General features: G+C 37.4%; 1 protein-coding gene across 2 annotated transcripts in view; it reads left to right on the top strand.

Moving 5' to 3' along the window:
- Positions 1 to 1,190: 1,190 nt before the first annotated feature.
- Positions 1,191 to 18,757, top strand: part of BET1 (Bet1 golgi vesicular membrane trafficking protein) — a 31,845-nt gene continuing 14,278 nt past the window's right edge. Inside the window, exons 1-3 of one of the 2 annotated variants that reach the window (XM_067746393.1) lie at positions 1,191 to 1,383; positions 5,714 to 5,838; positions 9,486 to 9,542. In XM_067746393.1, the coding sequence (XP_067602494.1) occupies positions 1,365 to 1,383; positions 5,714 to 5,838; positions 9,486 to 9,542 (201 nt within the window). In that variant the 5' untranslated portion in view covers positions 1,191 to 1,364. The remainder of the gene's footprint in view (positions 1,384 to 5,713; positions 5,839 to 9,485; positions 9,543 to 18,757) is intronic. The other variant, XM_067746394.1, reaches the window with a different exon arrangement.

The following is an 18,757-nucleotide window of genomic DNA, read 5'->3' on the forward strand; positions in this document are numbered from 1 at the left end:
TCTCTCTTATTGAAATGTCAGTGTTTATTTGCAATAATTGTTTCTGATAAAATCTTCATTTAATTCTCATGTTTTTAGAGAATGGTTGTTTATTTTTATGAATACTGTTTTCCTCTCAAAACGCTATTGGATTAAGCTTATTTCCCAGGTTAATAACTTTTATTAAAAATTGTTTTTTTGGGTGTGTGTATTTTACAAAAACGACCTTAGAGCAGAGACTTACTCTGACACTACTATAGTCAATGTTCATACTGAGACACTATGAGGGAACACTAAATGATCAGATATTGCATTCTCAGAAGTCTATAGTATGGCGATTATCCCACTGTTATACAGCAGCGACGACAAAACAGCAAGCAAGCATCCAGTGGTTTTTGAGCATCTACTGTGTATCAGACTTCTTTTTATAAAAAGTTATCTCATTTAATCCTCACGATAATCCTGTGAGATAAAATGAAATTCTAGGACTAATCCCGATTCCAGTACCACTCCACCCCCGCCAGCACCCCGTTTAAATTGGCACATTACCCTGTGTAAACTGTATTTCAGTATCCTTTGTGTAAGTTGAAAAGGTCTAAGTGGGAGGAAGTTGAGGGGTCCCTCGAGCCCTTAACAGCTAATGGCCGCGGTTCTTTCTAGAAATGCAACAAACTCGGAAACAGGGAACGAAGTCTTCAGTGCTTCCGAGGAGACCCTGTTACTTTTATCGGCTGTTTTAATCGGAGCAGCAGCCGTAGTGCAAGGGGCCTGGTTTTCCCTACACCACTGGTGACCCGGCACCGATGGGCTACACTCTTCCTTCCCGTCTCTGGGTCTCAGATTACTTATGTGTGAGATCAGAAACTTGGATAAAGTTTTATTTGACTTTACCTGAACTAAATCGAGGTGAGAGGAAGTGAAAGGCGGCACCTGGAAAGAGAAGTCAACCATCCTCTCATGGTCTGGGAGGGACAGATGTATAGCGTTAAACTCGGGGGCCGACAGCTGAGAGAAAGAGCCAGGCCGCAGCTGAGATCCATAGTCCCAGGCTCGCAGTCAGAACCGGGGCAGCGCGCGTCCCTTTTCCGGAAGCCCCGCCCGCTCCTCCAGCCTGGTTCACCCCCACGCCCCTACCACACTCCCGGCCTCGGCGGCGAACTACATTTCCCAGAATGTAGTTCGGTCATGCGGCCGCCTCGCTGGGCGCCGAGAAGCGCCTTGGGTGACGCCATCAGCCAGCGCCACGTTTAGACTACTCTGATGTCGTGGCGCTTTAGGGGAAGAAGTTGCTCTTTCGCCGGGCCCCGGTACTGAGGACGCAGTCCGGGTGACCCCTGGCGTCTTCCGACCCCTCCGCCCGCCTTTTCCCCCGCTCCTCTGGCAGGATGAGGCGTGCAGGCCTGGGTAAGAAGAGGGCTGAGATTCTAAGTTCGGGGGCCCTAGAACTGGCCGTGCTGGGCGCGGGGACGCGGAAGGAAATCGGATCTGTTTCATGTCTGTGGAATCTGAACCAGAGAGCAGGGTGTATAGAGGGGTCTTTGAAGGCGATACCAAGTGGAAACACACCATTTGTCCGAGATCCTGGGGCGTTCCTTAAGTTTAGTTCAGTCCCAGGTGTGGATGGTAGGTTTACAGAGAGTAGTGGAGGACTGGAGGTGAGGAATGTACGGGTGCCAACTCAGTGATGAGTCTTTTAGTGTTATTGGTGGTCTGAGCGTGATTATGGAAATTGCTGTCTTCGGTTTCTTTTTATTGGACCTGATGTTAGTTTCTTCAGAAGCGAAGTTTGAAGAGTGAGTGTTGCATGCAGAGCACACTAATAATAATCATATTAGCCTGGTTACAGTGAGTTACAAAGGTAAACGTACGTATCATTACTGTTAAAGGCCGTTTTACCCAGAACAGTTCTTATCTGAGCCTTGTTCCACTGGTAAGACGGTAGAATGTAGTAATTCTTGGTGACTTAGCATTTGTTCTTGACCTTTTAGCTTAGGAAGCAGGTTCACCAAGCAGCAGGAACAAATTAGGCACAAGGACTTATAATGGGCTATTATAACACAGAGCCATTAAAACAGCATTTTCTGGTTCTGAAACTATTAAGAGATAATTGGGAAAAAGAAAACACCTGCCAAATCAGTGTACAATATACCTGAGAAAATATATGAAATATTGAAAAAAGATAATGTTACCTTTTTCAGTTCTTATAAGATGGAAAAAGAAAAAAAAGTTTTCAAGTGTCAGGTATTTAAAGTTAGTGAAAGTTGCTAGTAACTCTAGGCATGTACATTCATTAGTAAATTGTAGTATGAGAAACAGCTTTTGAAAAATGTAGTTTTTGTGAATACTTGGATCATAGAAGGAAAGTTGGCCAAATAAATTGTAGAGAAAAAATATAACTCATTTTGAACAAGGTTAGTTTTATATACCTAAATGTTTTTCCTTTTTATCATTACTAATGACAGCAAACATGTATTGTGTACTTGAGTAAGCTCTAGGTATACAGTCGTTTATAGCTCTGCTTGTGTTCCCCAAAGCTTCCAATCTAGTTGAGGAGTAGAAATATGTACAAAGATAAATTATAGTACAAGGCGGTAGCTATACAACCAAATACCAAATAAGTTCTACAGGTAGTGAATGTCTCGGGGATTTCACAGATAGAGCGCTTGGTACTTTGTGGAGACATAGGAACTTGAACTAAAGCTTAAATAATGAAGTGTAGGAGAGGTAATTTCCAGTTGGAAGGATGACCCTTTCCCCCCAGAAATAGTTGTAGGGCTGGAATCTAGAATTATGAATGATGTGTTTTAAAGGATTATGATTAAGCCACTTTGGTTGAAGTAGGAGACATAGAACCAGAACCAACCACATTGTGTAGACCTTTGAGTGCTAGGCCAAGGAATTTGGATCTCATTGGTAGGTCTTTTGGCCCCTTTGAATGTTTTTGTGCAGCAGTGTGCCATGATAAATTGCAGGAAAGGGACTAGAGAAATGATGGTTCTGAGCCCTGACTGTACATTAGAATCACCTGGAGAGCTTTTAGGGCTTTGATACCCGGACCCCAGCCCAGACTAATGAAATTACAATCTCTAGAATAGAGTGGTTTTTTTTTTGTTTGTTTTTTGTTTTTAAGCTCCCCTGTAGTTGAGAGGAGGAAAGGTGATGTATCAATTGCTGTAATTTACATTGGTGTGATGTGACATGATGTGACAAGAGCTTTTTTTTTTTTTTTTAAAGGATCAGTCTGTATTGACCTGGAACTTTAAACCTGGGATCGTGAATCAGTAGATATTCATGTGGAGAAGCTTCCACACTTCACATGTCCCTCTCGGTGATTTGGTTCAGTTATTGATAGAAACTATCCAAAAGTAGCATTTGTCTAATGGACAAAGTCTGAGGATCATCTTTGGCACCCATTAGCTTTCCTACAACTTTTTATAGCAGTTAAGTCACACAAAGAATAACAACTCCTAACATTTTATTTTATTTATTTATTAATTAATATTGGTAGTGAATGATGGTGTGAGGGAAGATTAACTCTTTAATAGAAGAAATGTGCCTTGAAATACTTCTGAGAATTTCACTTTTAATAAATGGGACAGTATTGAAGAACTCTAAAAATAAAATTAAGATAGGGAAAAATAACAATAAAGGAAGTGAGACAAATAGCCATTAATTTAGAAATGAATTCCTTGGTTGTCAAGTGGTTAAATTCATCCAGTCAGTAATGACTTATTGGACAAACGTTATATTTCTAGGACCTTAGTCACATAAAATATGAAGACATTTTTCTTTTCTGTAAGGATTTTGGTCCTTATTAGAGTTTGTACAGAGTATCATTGATGAATAGGGTGAGAATGCATTGTTTAAATGATGATTTTAATCACTGAGTGGAGGAAAATATTATGTCTAGTGACCTGAGTCCTTAACTTTTATAATGGCACACTTAGCTTTGTGGATAGTGTGTCAGCAGTTGAGGGAAAATTTGGGGAAAGCGACTCCTTCTCCTCAGGAACATACTCGTTTAGCATTTTGTTGTGGTTTTTGTGGTGGTGGAGATTGTGTGTCTGCTGCGTGTAAAGTACTTATTAGGTACAGGGGATATAGAAGAAGGTTGAGACACTGCCTCACTGCCTCTGTCCTCAAAGAAGCCTGTGACCCCACTGCTGACAAAGCCAGGCACATTCAAAGTTGAATAACAGTGAATTCAGATTCTGTTCATTAATTAGTTAATTTACAAGTATTTACTGGGTGTGCCTTACTGTGTGTGTATATTTGTGGGGGGATCTATAGCCACGAGCAGAACAAATTTACTTTCTGCCCTTGGAGTGCAGTCTAGAGTGTGATATTAGTGTTACATATAGTCAGAGCTGTAAGAATTCAAAGGAGAGAGTTTTGCTCTTTAGAGAAAGTGAGATTTGGCTGTGCCTTGAAAGAGCTTTCTATTCACACTTTGACCTTTCTTCAACAACCAGTGCTGCCTGCTACTTCCGGCCCTTCCATATATTACTGTCACTGCCACTCCATCCACTCTTTGAGTTTATGGAGACCTTTAGTTTCTGTATCATCCCTTTCCTCCATATTCTCAGGCTTCTGTTAACACTACTTCAGTCCTTGTCCAATTGAATCCCCATAATCCATATATTCACCCAGTCTTTTTGCAAGGAATCTCATCCTCTTGGGGCTCTGTTCTTCAGCAGCCCCAACACTGTAAACCTCCAACTGTTGATCAGTCCAACCATCCAGCGTTTCATGGGCTAACTTAGGCTGATGAGTTCTTCTGGAGAAAAATCACACTACAATATATTGCCTCAGGCAGGATTGCTTTATCCCTGTAGTAATCCTGTATAACCCTAGTCACTTTCCTCCATTATTCTCTTTACTGTTTATTCCCCCAAATGATCACCATTCTTCAAAGACAGGCTTTTCTCTTTTTTACTGAGAAAATTGTCAATAGTTTAAAAAAAAAATGCGGTTAGATAACACTGTCAGCTATGCTTTCCTCTCTCAATCCTCCAACATGTTAGTATATGTATTCACTGTTCAAGGCTCACTCTACCTGTTTGATTGCCTGATGAATATCAAATACTATATTAGGCAGTGGCTGGGACTATAGTCCTTTATCCCAATGCTATTCCCTAGAAGATGAGCTCCAAAAAGTGGCACCTAGAAAGAACAATGAATCTGATACATGGAGTTTCTCAAGTATTTGTTGAAGAATGAATGAGTCCCTCTCTTAAATCTCAGCTAATATTCTCCAAGTTATTCCAGCTCTTTTCTATTTAAAAGAAAGAGATGCTAGTAAAGGACCCTCCCTCTGCCATGAACTTCATCCTGCTGTATTATCCTCTTTCTGCCTTTCTCTTCATAGCCAAGCTTCTTCCATAGGTAGTTGATGTTATGATACTTTTAGATTTTTTTTTTAAACTGTGTAGTTCTAGGGAGCAGGAAATGTGTCCAGAATCTCCTTATATATCAGTGCCTATTTTAGTGTCTTGTGGGCAATCAATATGCAGTCAACAAATGTGTTTTGAACTGAATTCAGTATTCTTTGCTTAAGAGAGGGTATTAGAATTGTTCTAATCTCTATTTGGTTATTAATTTTTAAAGTTCATTTGGAGTGTGAATAATAGACATACGTGGTCTGCAACGCCCTCCAGGGGTCTTTTTCGGTTCTTTCTTGTCAAGGTTTCAAAAGTTTTTGCTGCAACTCTGCTTGTGACTCTAATCCTTGCAGGTGAAGGAGTACCTCCTGGCAACTATGGGAACTATGGCTATCCTAATAGTGGGTATAGTGCCTGTGAAGAAGAAAATGAGAGACTCACGGAAAGTCTGAGAAACAAAGTAACTGCTATAAAATCTGTAAGTATAAAGCACATATTATATACTTTTTAATTTGTGTATTTATATATACATGTATATTTTATACTTATAAAATATATACTTTTATTGGTATCATACTAAGGAATTCAGTTACAAAATAGTGTAGTTTGGTGATATGAGCTTTTTTTCCCCAAATTTAACAATTCAGAGATAATAAAGCACCTATGAAACTAGACAGCCCAAATCACCTAACTACTTTCTACAACTGTCATTCACGCCAGGGAAAGAAATTTCCAGGAGAAAAAAACTTTCTTCTAACAAGCCTAAATTATCAATATTGGAATTAAAAAAAAAATCATTTAATTCTTAATTTCCTCTAAATGTTGTATTTTCTAAATTATTCACATTATACAAAATTGCTTAGTTCATAGATCAACTACTTTTGATTTAATATGACCTTGAAAACAATACTCATTTCAAAATATAACAGTCTCCAGGCTTTTACAATTCTACTTTCCAAAGGCTAATGAAATAGCAATTAAGTTTTAACAACATGACTCAAAATTTAGACATGATTTAAGTACAAGTTTAGAAAATGTGGCCAATCAAAACATATGGTATATTTGTTTTGTTTTTAACTTCAGAATTTTTTTTTGTAGTTAAATCTAAAATACTGTATGTTGTCTGTACTAATGTCTCAGAGCAATCCACCTTCCACCCCTAAGCAGCTCATCTTCTGACTTTTCTTCTTCTAGTCTCAAAAGCTACAAATCTGTCTTTCATGTTTCTGCCTTTGTACCTCACGTCAGTCACCAAGTCCTGTGCTTTTTTTCCTACTGTTCCTATTTCCACCTTTCTCTTTCTAATACTATCCCCCGGTTTTCTTAGGTGAACTGTTGGGAAAGTCTTTTAACCTATCTGTTCCTAATTTTTCCCATGTTTTGGTCTGAGCTACACCCTGTCACCAGTCATCTTTTTAGAGTATTTTTTAATTTGCATCCTCGCTCCCAGAAGTCTTCAGTGGCCTCCCATGATGTAAGAAATGAAGTTCACACTCTATAGTTCCATCAAATAGGTTCTGCAAATATTGTCCACAGCTTTTCAGACCTTACCACCTGTACCTCCAGAATGTATACATGCTTTCTGCCAGACAAATTCAAGTACTCCTTGTGTCCTACGCATGCTGTCATTCTCCCACTCCTGTATCTTTGGGCATGCTATCACTTTGCCTTAGACTGCCTCTCCCTCCTGACATTGGCTGAAGTCTTGCCCTTCTGAAAGGCTCCACCTCATTGCATCTTCTCTCCTCCAGGCCATTCCTGATCACCACATAAAAGTAACCTTTTCCTTATGAACATAAGACCATTTGTACCATTTCTGTAGCACTTATTGCATAATGATCTGCATTGGAATTATTTGTATGTAAAAGAAATTTACCAGAAATAGGGTTTTCTATTGTACTTAGTTTTATATTCTACATAGCACTTACCATAATTCCTTATAGTGGTATTGACTTAATATATATTAAATAAAGGATTACCAGAAGATGGTTTTAACAGTGTATGTGATTGATTCCGCATTAAAATAAACATACAGTACACTTATAGAGCATTCACTGGAAGCTTATGCTGCCAAAACCTAACTGCTATCTGATTAGTCTTTGGAAAATAGAATTATATTCAGCCTGGAGACTGTTACATTCTGAAATGAGTATTGTTTTCAAGGTCATATTAAATCAAAAGGAGTTGATCTATAAGCAATATTGTATAATGTTAATAATTTAAAAAATACAACATTCAGGCCATCATCAAAAAAATCTAGAAACAATAAACGCTGGAGAGGGTGTGGAGAAAAGGGAACACTCTTGCACTGCTGGTGGCAATGTGAATTGGTACAGCCACTATGGAGAACAGTCTGGAGGTTCCTTAACAAACTACAAATAGAACTACCATATGACCCAGCAGTCCCACTACTGGGCATATATCCTGAGAAAACCATAATTCAAAAAGAGTCATGTACCAAAATGTTCATTGCAGCTCTATTTACAATAGCCCGGAGATGGAAACAACCTAAGTGTCCATCATCGGATGAATGGATAAAGAAGATGTGGCACATATATACAATAGAATATTACTCAGCCATAAAAAGAAACGAAATTGAGCTATTTGTAATGAGGTGGATAGACCTAGAGTCTGTCATACAGAGTGAAGTAAGTCAGAAAGAGAAAGACAAATACCGTATGCTAACATATATATATGGAATTTAAGAAAAAAGAAAATGTCGTGAAGAACCTAGGGGTAAGACAGGAATAAAGACACAGACCTACTAGAGAATGGACTTGAGGATATGGGGAGGGGGAAGGGTAAGCTGTGACAAAGCGAGAGAGAGGCATGGACATATATACACTACCAAACGTAAAATAGATAGCTAGTGGGAAGCAGCCGCATTGCACAGGGAGATCAGCTCGGTGCTCTGTGACCACCTGGAGGGGTGGGATAGGGAGGGTGGGAGGGAGGGAGACGCAAGAGGGAAGAGATATGGGAACGTATGTATATGTATAACTGATTCATTTTGTTATAAAGCAGAAACAAAGACACCATTGTAAAGCAAATATACCCCAATAAAGATGTAAACAAATAAAAAAAATTAAAAAATACAACATTCAGAGGAAATTAAGAATTCAATTTTTTTTTTAATTCCAATATTGATAATTTAGGCTTCTTGTTAGAAGAAATCTTTTTTCTCCTGTAAATTTCTTCCCCTGGCATGAATGACAGTTGTAGAAACAGGTGATTTGGGCTGTCTAGTTTCATAGGTGCTTTATTATCTCTGTATTGTTAAATTTGGGGAAAAAGCTCACATTCTGATCTATAGAATTCTAGCATGGTTTTGCATCACTATTACCCCAGATGCTTTCCACACAAAATAAGTTGAGAACAATATTTTACAGTGGTTTGCCAAGATTTTTAGTAGTTTCCAAGATTTAGTAGTAGTGTGTTTATCCACATATCTTAGAAATGAAGCCTTTGATGAATTTGTTGTATAAAGTATTAGATAGGTTTTGGTTTGAATAGCAGCTGTACTCACTTACGGTATTTCATTTAGACTCAGCCTCTTTTGTGCATAGCTTCAGGATGTGGGTAACACTAACTTTTGAGGGTTTTTTCCCAATTTATTATCATATTTTAAAGAAAAACACCTTTAGAATCTAAAGAAATAATTAGTTTAGATGTTTATTCAAAGTAATGCTACATTCATTAGGAAAATATTGCTTATATCTGGATTTGAATTGATAATATGGGAACTTGTATACATTTTTAAAAGGTAAATGAAGAAATATACAAACAAATGCTATTGTGTAAACAGTATAGAGAAAAAAGAATGCAAGGATAAGAGAACCGGAGAGAAATATGTACCAAAATTAAAAGATGGAATTGAATATTAAGATGAAATCAAAATGAAGAACAGGGAGACAGTGTCCATAGTTGGGAAGGAATAGAAATTCTAAATTTATTTTTCATTAATTTCAGTGAGAAAAGTAACAAAAGAAGAGAGTATATTTTATATTTTTAGAATACAGTTTTATTTGAGAAACTGTTTATGTTTAGAATGTCATTATTGTTTTTACTTTATAACACTTAAAAACATTTATGTAAGTAATAATGTTTACTCTTTCTACTTTATAGCTTTCCATTGAAATAGGCCATGAAGTTAAACATCAAAATAAATTATTAGCTGAAATGGTAAGTGAATATGATTTTAACTTTAAGAAACTTGATCTGATATTCTCAAAACTGGTTTGGAATACCTCTAAGATTCGTTTTTGCCATAGTTTTACAATTTTCATCTTGCCTAACACATACAAGTAGGAGGAGGAGGTGGAAGCCAATTTATCTTTAATCCTGTGCTTAGAGACACTGTTAAAAACTCAGGACAAATGACTATTCTGAGTCTTCTTAAAGATCTCTGGATATAGACTGCCAAGTAATCAAAAGCACTTTATGTCCAACCAACCAAATGTCTTTTACTTAAGGTAAACCTATTTCTTTTGCTTGATCTTCTAAAGATCACTGTGAACAAGTCAATAAGATTTGACCATAGTAACATCCCCAAGCCTTTTATCTCTAGTCTAAAAAAACTCAGTAATATATGCCTGTTTTTGTTAGAGGCTTTTTTCATTCTCCAGTGTTTATTTTGTATGTCAAATTACTCTGGGCCTTCCCTAGTTTCTTCAAATGCTTTTAAAATTGTACTGTTCAAAAATGAATATTGCACTGAAAGCAATCGCCTTGTGAAAGTTGTACGTTAGAATCACTTGCGGAACTTTGAAAATATTTATGCCTGGTCCTCACTCTAAATATACTGATTCAGAATTTTAGGGGAAGGGGCCTAGGTATATGTATTTTGAAAAAAGGATCCCAGGTGATTCTGATGCATAACCCCACTGAAGACTATAGATGTAAAGTTCTTGAACTGCATAGAGCCTGAATTGTGCAAAGGCTATCATTGTGCCAGGGCCTTACATCTCAGGATATTGAGATTTCTATGGAAATGCAGTGTTTTTAATCCATACCTAGTTCTCTCATCTTTTTTTTTCTTTTTTTTTTTAACATCTTTATTGGAGTATAATTGCTTTACAATGGTGTCTTAGTTTCTGCTTCACAACAAAATGAATCAGTTATATATATACATATGTTCCCATATCTCTTCCCTCTTGCGTCTCCCTCCCTCCCACCCTCCCTATCCCACCCCTCCAGGCGGTCACAGAGCACCCAGCTGATTTCCCTGTGCTATGCGGCTGCTTCCCACTAGCTATCTACCTTACGTTTGTTAGTGTATGTATGCCCATGCCTCTCTCTCGCTTTGTCACAGCTCACCCTTCCCCCTCTCCATATCCTCAAGTCCATTCCCTAGTAGGTCTGTGTCTTTATTCCTGTCTTACCCCTCGGTTCTTCATGACATTTTTTTTTCTTAAATCCCATATATATGCGTTAACATATGGTATTTGCCTTTCTCTTTCTGACTTAATTCACTCTGTATGACAGCCTCTAGGTCCATCCATCTCATTACAAATAGCTCAATTTCGTTTCTTTTTATGGCTGAGTAGTATTCCATTGTATATATGTGCCACATCTTCTTTATCCATTCATTCGATGATGGGCCTTTAGGTTGTTTCCATCTCCGGGGTAAATAGAGCTGCAATGAACATTTTGGTACATGACTCTTTTTGAATTTTGGTTTTCTCAGGGTATATGCCCAGTAGTGGGATTGCTGGGTCATATGGTAGTTCTATTTGTAGTTTTTTAAGGAACCTCCATACTGTTCTCCATAGTGGCTGAACCAATTCACATTGCCACCGGCAGTGCAAGAGTGTTCTCTTTTCTCCACACCCTCTCCAGCATTTATTGTTTCTAGATTTTTTGATGATGGCCATTCTGACTGGTGTGAGATGATATCTGATTGTAGTTTTGATTTGCATTTCTCTAATGATTAATGATGTTGAGCATTCTTTCATGTCTTTGTTGGCAGTCTGTATATCTTCTTTGGACAAATGTCTATTTAGGGCTTCTGTCCATTTTTGGATTGGGTTGTTTGTTTTCTTGTTATTGAGCTGCATGAGCTGCTTGTAACTTTTGGAAATTAATCCTTTGTCAGTTGCTTAATTTGCAAATATTTTCTCCCATTCTGAGGGTTGTCTTTTGGTCTTGTTTATAGTTTCCGTTGCTTTGCAAAAGCTTTGAAGTTTCATTAGGTCCCATTTGTTTATTTTTGTTTTTATTTCCATTTCTCTAGGAGGTGGGTCAAAAAGGATCTTGCTGTGATTTATGTCATACAGTGTTCTGCTTATGTTTTCCTCTAAGAGTTTCATAGTTTTTGGCCTTACATTTAGGTCTTTAATCCATTTTGAGCTTATTTTTGTGTATGGTGTTAGGGAGTGATCTAATCTGATACTTTTCCATGTACCTATCCCGTTTTCCCAGCACCATTTATTGAAGAGGCTGTCCTTTCTCCACTGTACATTCCTGCCTCCTTTATCAAAGATAAGGTGACCATATGTGCGTGGTTTTATCTCTGGGCTTTCTATCCTGTTCCATTGACCTATCTTTCTGTTTCTGTGCCAGTACCATACTGTCTTGATAACTGTAGCTTTGTAGTATAGTCTGAAGTCAGGGTGCCTGATTCTTCCAGCTCCGTTTTTCGTTCTTAAGATTGCTTTGGCTATTCGGGGTCTTTTGTGTTTCCATACAAATTGTGAAATTTTTTGTTCTAGTTCTGTGAAAAATGCCGGTGGTAGTTTGATAGGGATTCCATTGAATCTATAGATTGCTTTGGGTAGTAGAGTCAGTTTCACAATGTTGATTCTTCCAATCCAAGAACATGGTATATCTCTCCATCTATTTGTATCATCTTTAATTTCTTTCATCAGTGTCTTATAATTTTCTGCATATAGGTCTTTTGTCTCCTTAGGTAGTTTTATTCCTAGATATTTTATTCTTTTTGTTGCAATGGTAAATGGGAGTTTTTTCTTGATTTCACTTTCAGATTTTTCATCATTAGTGTATAGGAATGCAAGAGATTTCTGTGCATTAATTTTGTATCCTGCAACTTTACCAATTCGTTGATTATCTCTGGTAGTTTTCTGGTAGCATCTTTAGGATTCTCTATGTATAGTATCATGTCATCTGCAAACAGTGACAGCTTTACTACTTCTTTTCCGATTTGGATTCCTTTTATTTCCTTTTCTCCTCTGATTGCTGTGGCTAAAACTTCCAAAACTATGTTGAATAAGAGTGGTGAGAGTGGGCAACCTTGTCTTGTTCCTGATCTTAGTGGAAATGCTTTCAGTTTTTCACCATTGAGGATGATGTTGGCTGTGGGTTTGTCATATAATGCCTTTATTATGTTGAGGAAAGTTCCCTCTATGCCTACTTTCTGCAAGCTTTTTATCATAAATGGGTGTTGAATTTTGTCAAAAGCTTTCTCTGCATCTATTGAGACGATCATATCGTTTTTCTCCTTCAGTTTGTTAATATGGTGTATTTCACTGATAGATTTGCGTATATTGAAGAATCCTTGCATTCCCGGAATAAACCCCACTTGATCATGGTGTATGATCCTCTTAATGTGCTGTTGGATTCTGTTTGCTAGTATTTTGTTGAGGATTTTTGCAGCTATGTACATCACTGATATCAGCCTGTAGTTTTCTTTCTTTGTGACATCCTTGTCTGGTTTTGGTATCAAGGTGATGGTGGCCTCGTAGAAGGAATTTGGGAGTGTTCCTCCCTCTGCTATATTTTGGAACAGTTTGAGAAGGATAGGTGTTAGCTCTTCACTAAATGTTTGCTAGAATTCGCCTGTGAAGCCATCTGGCCTGGGCTTTTGTTTGTTGGAAGATTTTTAATCACAGTTTCAATTTCAGTGCTTGTGATTGGTCTGTTCGTATTTTCTATTTCTTCCTGATTCAGTCTTGGCAGGTTGTGCCTTTCTAAGAATTTGTCCACTTCTTCCAGGTTGTCCATTTTATCGGCATAGAGTTGCTTGTAGTAATCTCTCATGATCTTTTGTATTCTGCAGTGTCAGTTGCTACTTCTCCTTTTTCATTTCTAATTCTATTGATTTGAGTCTTCTCCGTCTTTTTCTTGATGAGTCTGGCTAATGGTTTATCAATTTTGTTTATCTCCTTGAAGAACCACCTTTTAGTTTTATTGATCTTTGCTATCGTTTCCTTCATTTCTTTTTCATTTATTTCTGATCTGATTTTTATGATTTCTTTCCTTCTGCTAATTTTGGGTTTTTTTTTGTTCTTCTTTCTCTGATTGCTTTAGGTGCAAGGTTAGGTTGTTCATTCGAGTTGTTTCCTGTTTCCTAAGGTAGGATTGTATAGCTATAAACTTCCCTCTTAGAACTCTTTTGCTGCATCCCATAGATTTTGGGTCTTCGTGTCTCCATTGTCATTTGTTTCTAGGTATTTTTTTATTTCCTCTTTGATTTCTTCACTGATCACTTCGTTATTAAGTTGTGTATTGCTTAGCCTCCATGTGTTTGTATTTTTTACAGATCTTTTCCTGTAATTGATATGGTCTCATGGCTTTGTGGTCGGAAAAGATACTTGATACAATTTCAGTTTTCTTAAATTTACCAAGGCTTGATTTGTGACCCAAGATATGATCTATCCTGGGGAATGCTCCATGAGCACTAGAGAAAAACGTGTATTCTGTTGTTTTTGGATGGAATGTCCTATAACTATCAATTAAGTCCATCTTGTTTAATGTATCATTTAAAGCTTGTGTTTCCTTTTTTATTTTCATTTTGGATGATCTGTCCTTTGGTGAAAGTGGGGTGTTAAAGTCCCCTACTATGAATGTGTTACTGTCGATTTCCCCTTTTATGGCTGTTAGTATTTGCCTTATATATTGAGGTGCTGCTATGTTGGGTGCATAAATATTTACAATTGTTGTATCTTCTTTTTGGATCGATCCCTTGATCGTTATGTAGTGTCCTTCTTTGTCTCTTCTAATAGTCTCTATTTTAAAGTCTATTTTGTGTGATATGAGAATTGCTACTCCAGCTTTCTTTTGGTTTCCATTTGCATGGAATATCTTTTTCCATCCCCTTACTTTCTGTCTGTATGTGTCTCTAGGTCTAAAGTGGGTCTCGTAGACAGCAAATATATGGGTCTTGTTTTCGTATCCATTCAGCCAATCTGTGTCTTTTGGTGGGAGCATTTAGTCCATTTACATTTTTTTTCTTTTTTTTAACCTGTTTATTGGGGTATAATTGCTTTACAATGGTGTGTTAATTTCTGCTTTATAACAAAATGAATCACTTGTACATATACATATGTTCCCATATCTCTTCCCTCTTGCGTCTCCCTCCCTCCCACCCTCCCTATCCCACCCCTCCAAGCGGTCACAAAGCACCGAGCTGATATCCCCGTGCTATGCGGCTGCTTCCCACTAGCTATCTACCTTACGTTTGTTAGTGTATGTATGCCCATGCCTCTCTCTCGCTTTGTCACAGCTCACCCTTCCCCCTCCCCATATCCTCAAGTCCGTTCTGCAGTAGGTCTGTGTCTTTATTCCTGTCTTACCCCTAGGTTGTTCATGACATTTTTTTTCCCTTAAGTTCCATATATATGTGTTAGCATACGGTATTTGTCTTTCTCTTTCTGACTTAATTCACTCTGTATGACAGCCTCTAGGTCCATCCACCTCATTACAAATAGCTCAGTTTCGTTTCTTTTTATGGCTGAGTAATATTCCATTGTATATATGTGCCACATCTTCTTTATCCATTCATTCGATGATGGGCTCTTAGGTTGTTTTCATCTCCAGGCTATTGTAAATAGAGCTGCAATGAACATTTTGGTACATGACTCTTTTTGAATTTTGGTTTTCTCAGGGTATATGCCCAGTAGTGGGATTGCTGGGTCATATGGTAGTTCTATTTGTACTTTTTTAAGGAACCTCCATACTGTTCTCCATAGTAGCTGAACCAATTCACATTGCCACCAGCAGTGCAAGAGTGTTCCCTTTTCTCCACACCCTCTCCAGCATTTATTGTTTCTAGATTTTTTGATGATGGCCATTCTGACTGGTGTGAGATGATATCTGATTGTAGTTTTGATTTGCATTTCTCTAATGATTAATGATGTTGAGCATTCTTTCATGTCTTTGTTGGCAGTCTGTATAATCTTCTTTGGAGAAATGTCTGTTTAGGGCTTCTGCCCATTTTTGGATTGGGTTGTTTGTTTTTTTGTTATTGAGCTGCATGAGCTGCTTGTAACTTTTGGAAATTACTCCTTTGTCAGTTGCTTAACTTGCAAATATTTTCTCCCATTCTGAGGGATGTCTTTTGGTCTTGTTTATGGTTTCCTTTGCTGTGCAAAAGCTTTGAAGTTTCGTTAGGTCCCATTTGTTTATTTTTGTTTTTATTTCCATTTCTCTAGGAGGTGGGTCAAAAAGGATCTTGCTGTGATTTATGTCTTAGAGTGTTCTGCTTATGTTTTCCTCTAAGAATTTGATAGTTTCTGGCCTTACATTTAGGCCTTTAATCCCTTTTGAGCATATTTTTGTGTATGGTGTTAGGGAGTGATCTGATACTTTTATATGTACCTGTCCAGATTTCCCAGCACCACTTATTGAAGAGGCTGTCCTTTCTCCATTGTACATTCCTGCCTCCTTTATCAAAGATAAGGTGACCATATGTGCGTGGTTTTATCTCTGGGCTTTCTATCCTGTTCCATTGATCTATCTTTCTGTTTCTGTGCCAGTATCATACTGCCTTGATTACTGTAGCTTTGTAGTATAGTCTGAAGTCAGGGTGCCTGATTCCTCCAGCTCCGTTTTTTGTTCTCAAGATTGCTTTGGCTATTCGGGGTGTTTTGTGTTTCCATACAAATTGCGAAATTTTTCGTTCTAGTTCTGTGAAAAATGCCAGTGGTAGTTTGATAAGGATTGCATTGAATCTATAGATTGCTTTGGGTCGTAGAGTCATTTTCACAATGTTGATTCTTCCAATCCAAGAACATGGTATATCTCTCCATCTATTTGTATCATCTTTAATTTCTTTCATCAGTGTCTTATAATTTTCTGCATATAGGTCTTTTGTCTCCTTAGGTAGTTTTATTCCTAGATATTTTATTCTTTTTGTTGCAATGGTAAATGGGAGTTTTTTCTTGATTTCACTTTCAGATTTTTCATCATTAGTGTATAGGAATGCAAGAGATTTCTGTGCATTAATGTTGTATCCTGCAACTTTACCAATTCGTTGATTATCTCTGGTAGTTTTCTGGTAGCATCTTTAGGATTCTCTATGTATAGTATCATGTCATCTGCAAACAGTGACAGCTTTACTTCTTCTTTTCCGATTTGGATTCCTTTTATTTCCTTTTCTCCTCTGATTGCTGTGGCTAAAACTTCCAAAACTATGTTGAATAAGAGTGGTGAGAGTGGGCAACCTTGTCTTGTTCCTGATCTTAGTGGAAATGTTTTCAGTTTTTCACCATTGAGGATGATGTTGGCTGTGGGCTTGTCATATATGGCCTTTATTATGTTGAGGAAAGTTCCCTCTATGCCTACTTTCTGTAGAGTTTTTATCATAAATGGGTGTTGAACTTTGTTAAAAGCTTTCTCTGCATCTATTGAGATGATCATATGGTTTTTCTCCTTCAGTTTGTTAATATGGTTTATCTCACTGATAGATTTGCGTATATTGAAGAATCCTTGCATTCCCGGAATAAACCCCACTTGATCATGGTGTATGATCCTCTTAATGTGCTGTTGGATTCTGTTTGCTAGTATTTTGTTGAGGATTTTTGCATCTATGTACATCAGTGATATCGGCCTGTAGTTTTCTTTCTTTGTGACATCCTTGTCTGGTTTTGGTATCAAGGTGATGGTGGCTTCGTAGAAGGAATTTGGGGTGTTCCTCCCTCTGCTATATTTTGGAACAGTTTGAGAAGGATAGGTGTTAGCTCTTCACTAAATGTTTGCTATAATTCACCTGTGAAGCCATCTGGCCTGGGCTTTTGTTTGTTGGAAGATTTTTAATCACAGTTTCAATTTCAGTGCTTGTGATTGGTCTGTTCGTATTTTCTATTTCTTCCTGATTCAGTCTTGGCAGGTTGTGCCTTTCTAAGAATTTATCCATTTCTTCCACGTTGTCCATTTTATCGGCATAGAGTTGCTTGTAGTAATCTCTCATGATCTTTTGTATTTCTGCAGTGTCAGTTGCTACTTCTCCTTTTTCATTTCTAATTCTATTGATTTGAGTCTTCTCCGTCTTTTTCTTGATGAGTCTGGCTAATGGTTTATCAATTTTGTTTATCTTCTTGAAGAACCACCTTTTAGTTTTATTGATCTTTGCTATCATTTCCTTCATTTCTTTTTCATTTATTTCTGATCTGATTTTTATGATTTCTTTCCTTCTGCTAATTTTTTTTTGTTCTTCTTTCTCTGATTGCTTTAGGTGCAAGGTTAGGTTGTTTATTCGAGATGTTTCCTGTTTCCTAAGGTAAGATTGTATAGCTATAAACTTCCCTCTTAGAACTCTTTTGCTGCATCCCATAGATTTTGGGTCATCGTGTCTCCATTGTCATTTGTTTCTAGGTATTTTTTATTTCCTCTTTGATTTCTTCACTGATCACTTCGTTATTAAGTTGTGTATTGTTTAGCCTCCATGTGTTTGTATTTTTTACAGATCTTTTCCTGTAATTGATATGGTCTCATGGCTTTGTGGTCGGAAAAGATACTTGATACAATTTCAGTTTTCTTAAATTTACCAAGGCTTGATTTGTGACCCAAGATATGATCTATCCTGGGGAATGCTCCATGAGCACTAGAGAAAAACGTGTATTCTGTTGTTTTTGGATGGAATGTCCTATAACTATCAATTAAGTCCATCTTGTTTAATGTATCATTTAAAGCTTGTGTTTCCTTTTTTATTTTCATTTTGGATGATCTGTCCTTTGGTGAAAGTGGGGTGTTAAAGTCCCCTACTATGAATGTGTTACTGTCGATTTCCCCTTTTATGGCTGTTAGTATTTGCCTTATATATTGAGGTGCTGCTATGTTGGGTGCATAAATATTTACAATTGTTGTATCTTCTTTTTGGATCGATCCCTTGATCGTTATGTAGTGTCCTTCTTTGTCTCTTCTAATAGTCTCTATTTTAAAGTCTATTTTGTGTGATATGAGAATTGCTACTCCAGCTTTCTTTTGGTTTCCATTTGCATGGAATATCTTTTTCCATCCCCTTACTTTCTGTCTGTATGTGTCTCTAGGTCTAAAGTGGGTCTCGTAGACAGCAAATATATGGGTCTTGTTTTCGTATCCATTCAGCCAATCTGTGTCTTTTGGTGGGAGCATTTAGTCCATTTACATTTTTTTTCTTTTTTTTAACCTGTTTATTGGGGTATAATTGCTTTACAATGGTGTGTTAATTTCTGCTTTATAAC

This window comes from Pseudorca crassidens, chromosome 8 (genome assembly GCF_039906515.1).
Source record: "Pseudorca crassidens isolate mPseCra1 chromosome 8, mPseCra1.hap1, whole genome shotgun sequence".
Classification (NCBI taxonomy): Eukaryota; Metazoa; Chordata; class Mammalia; order Artiodactyla; family Delphinidae; genus Pseudorca; species Pseudorca crassidens.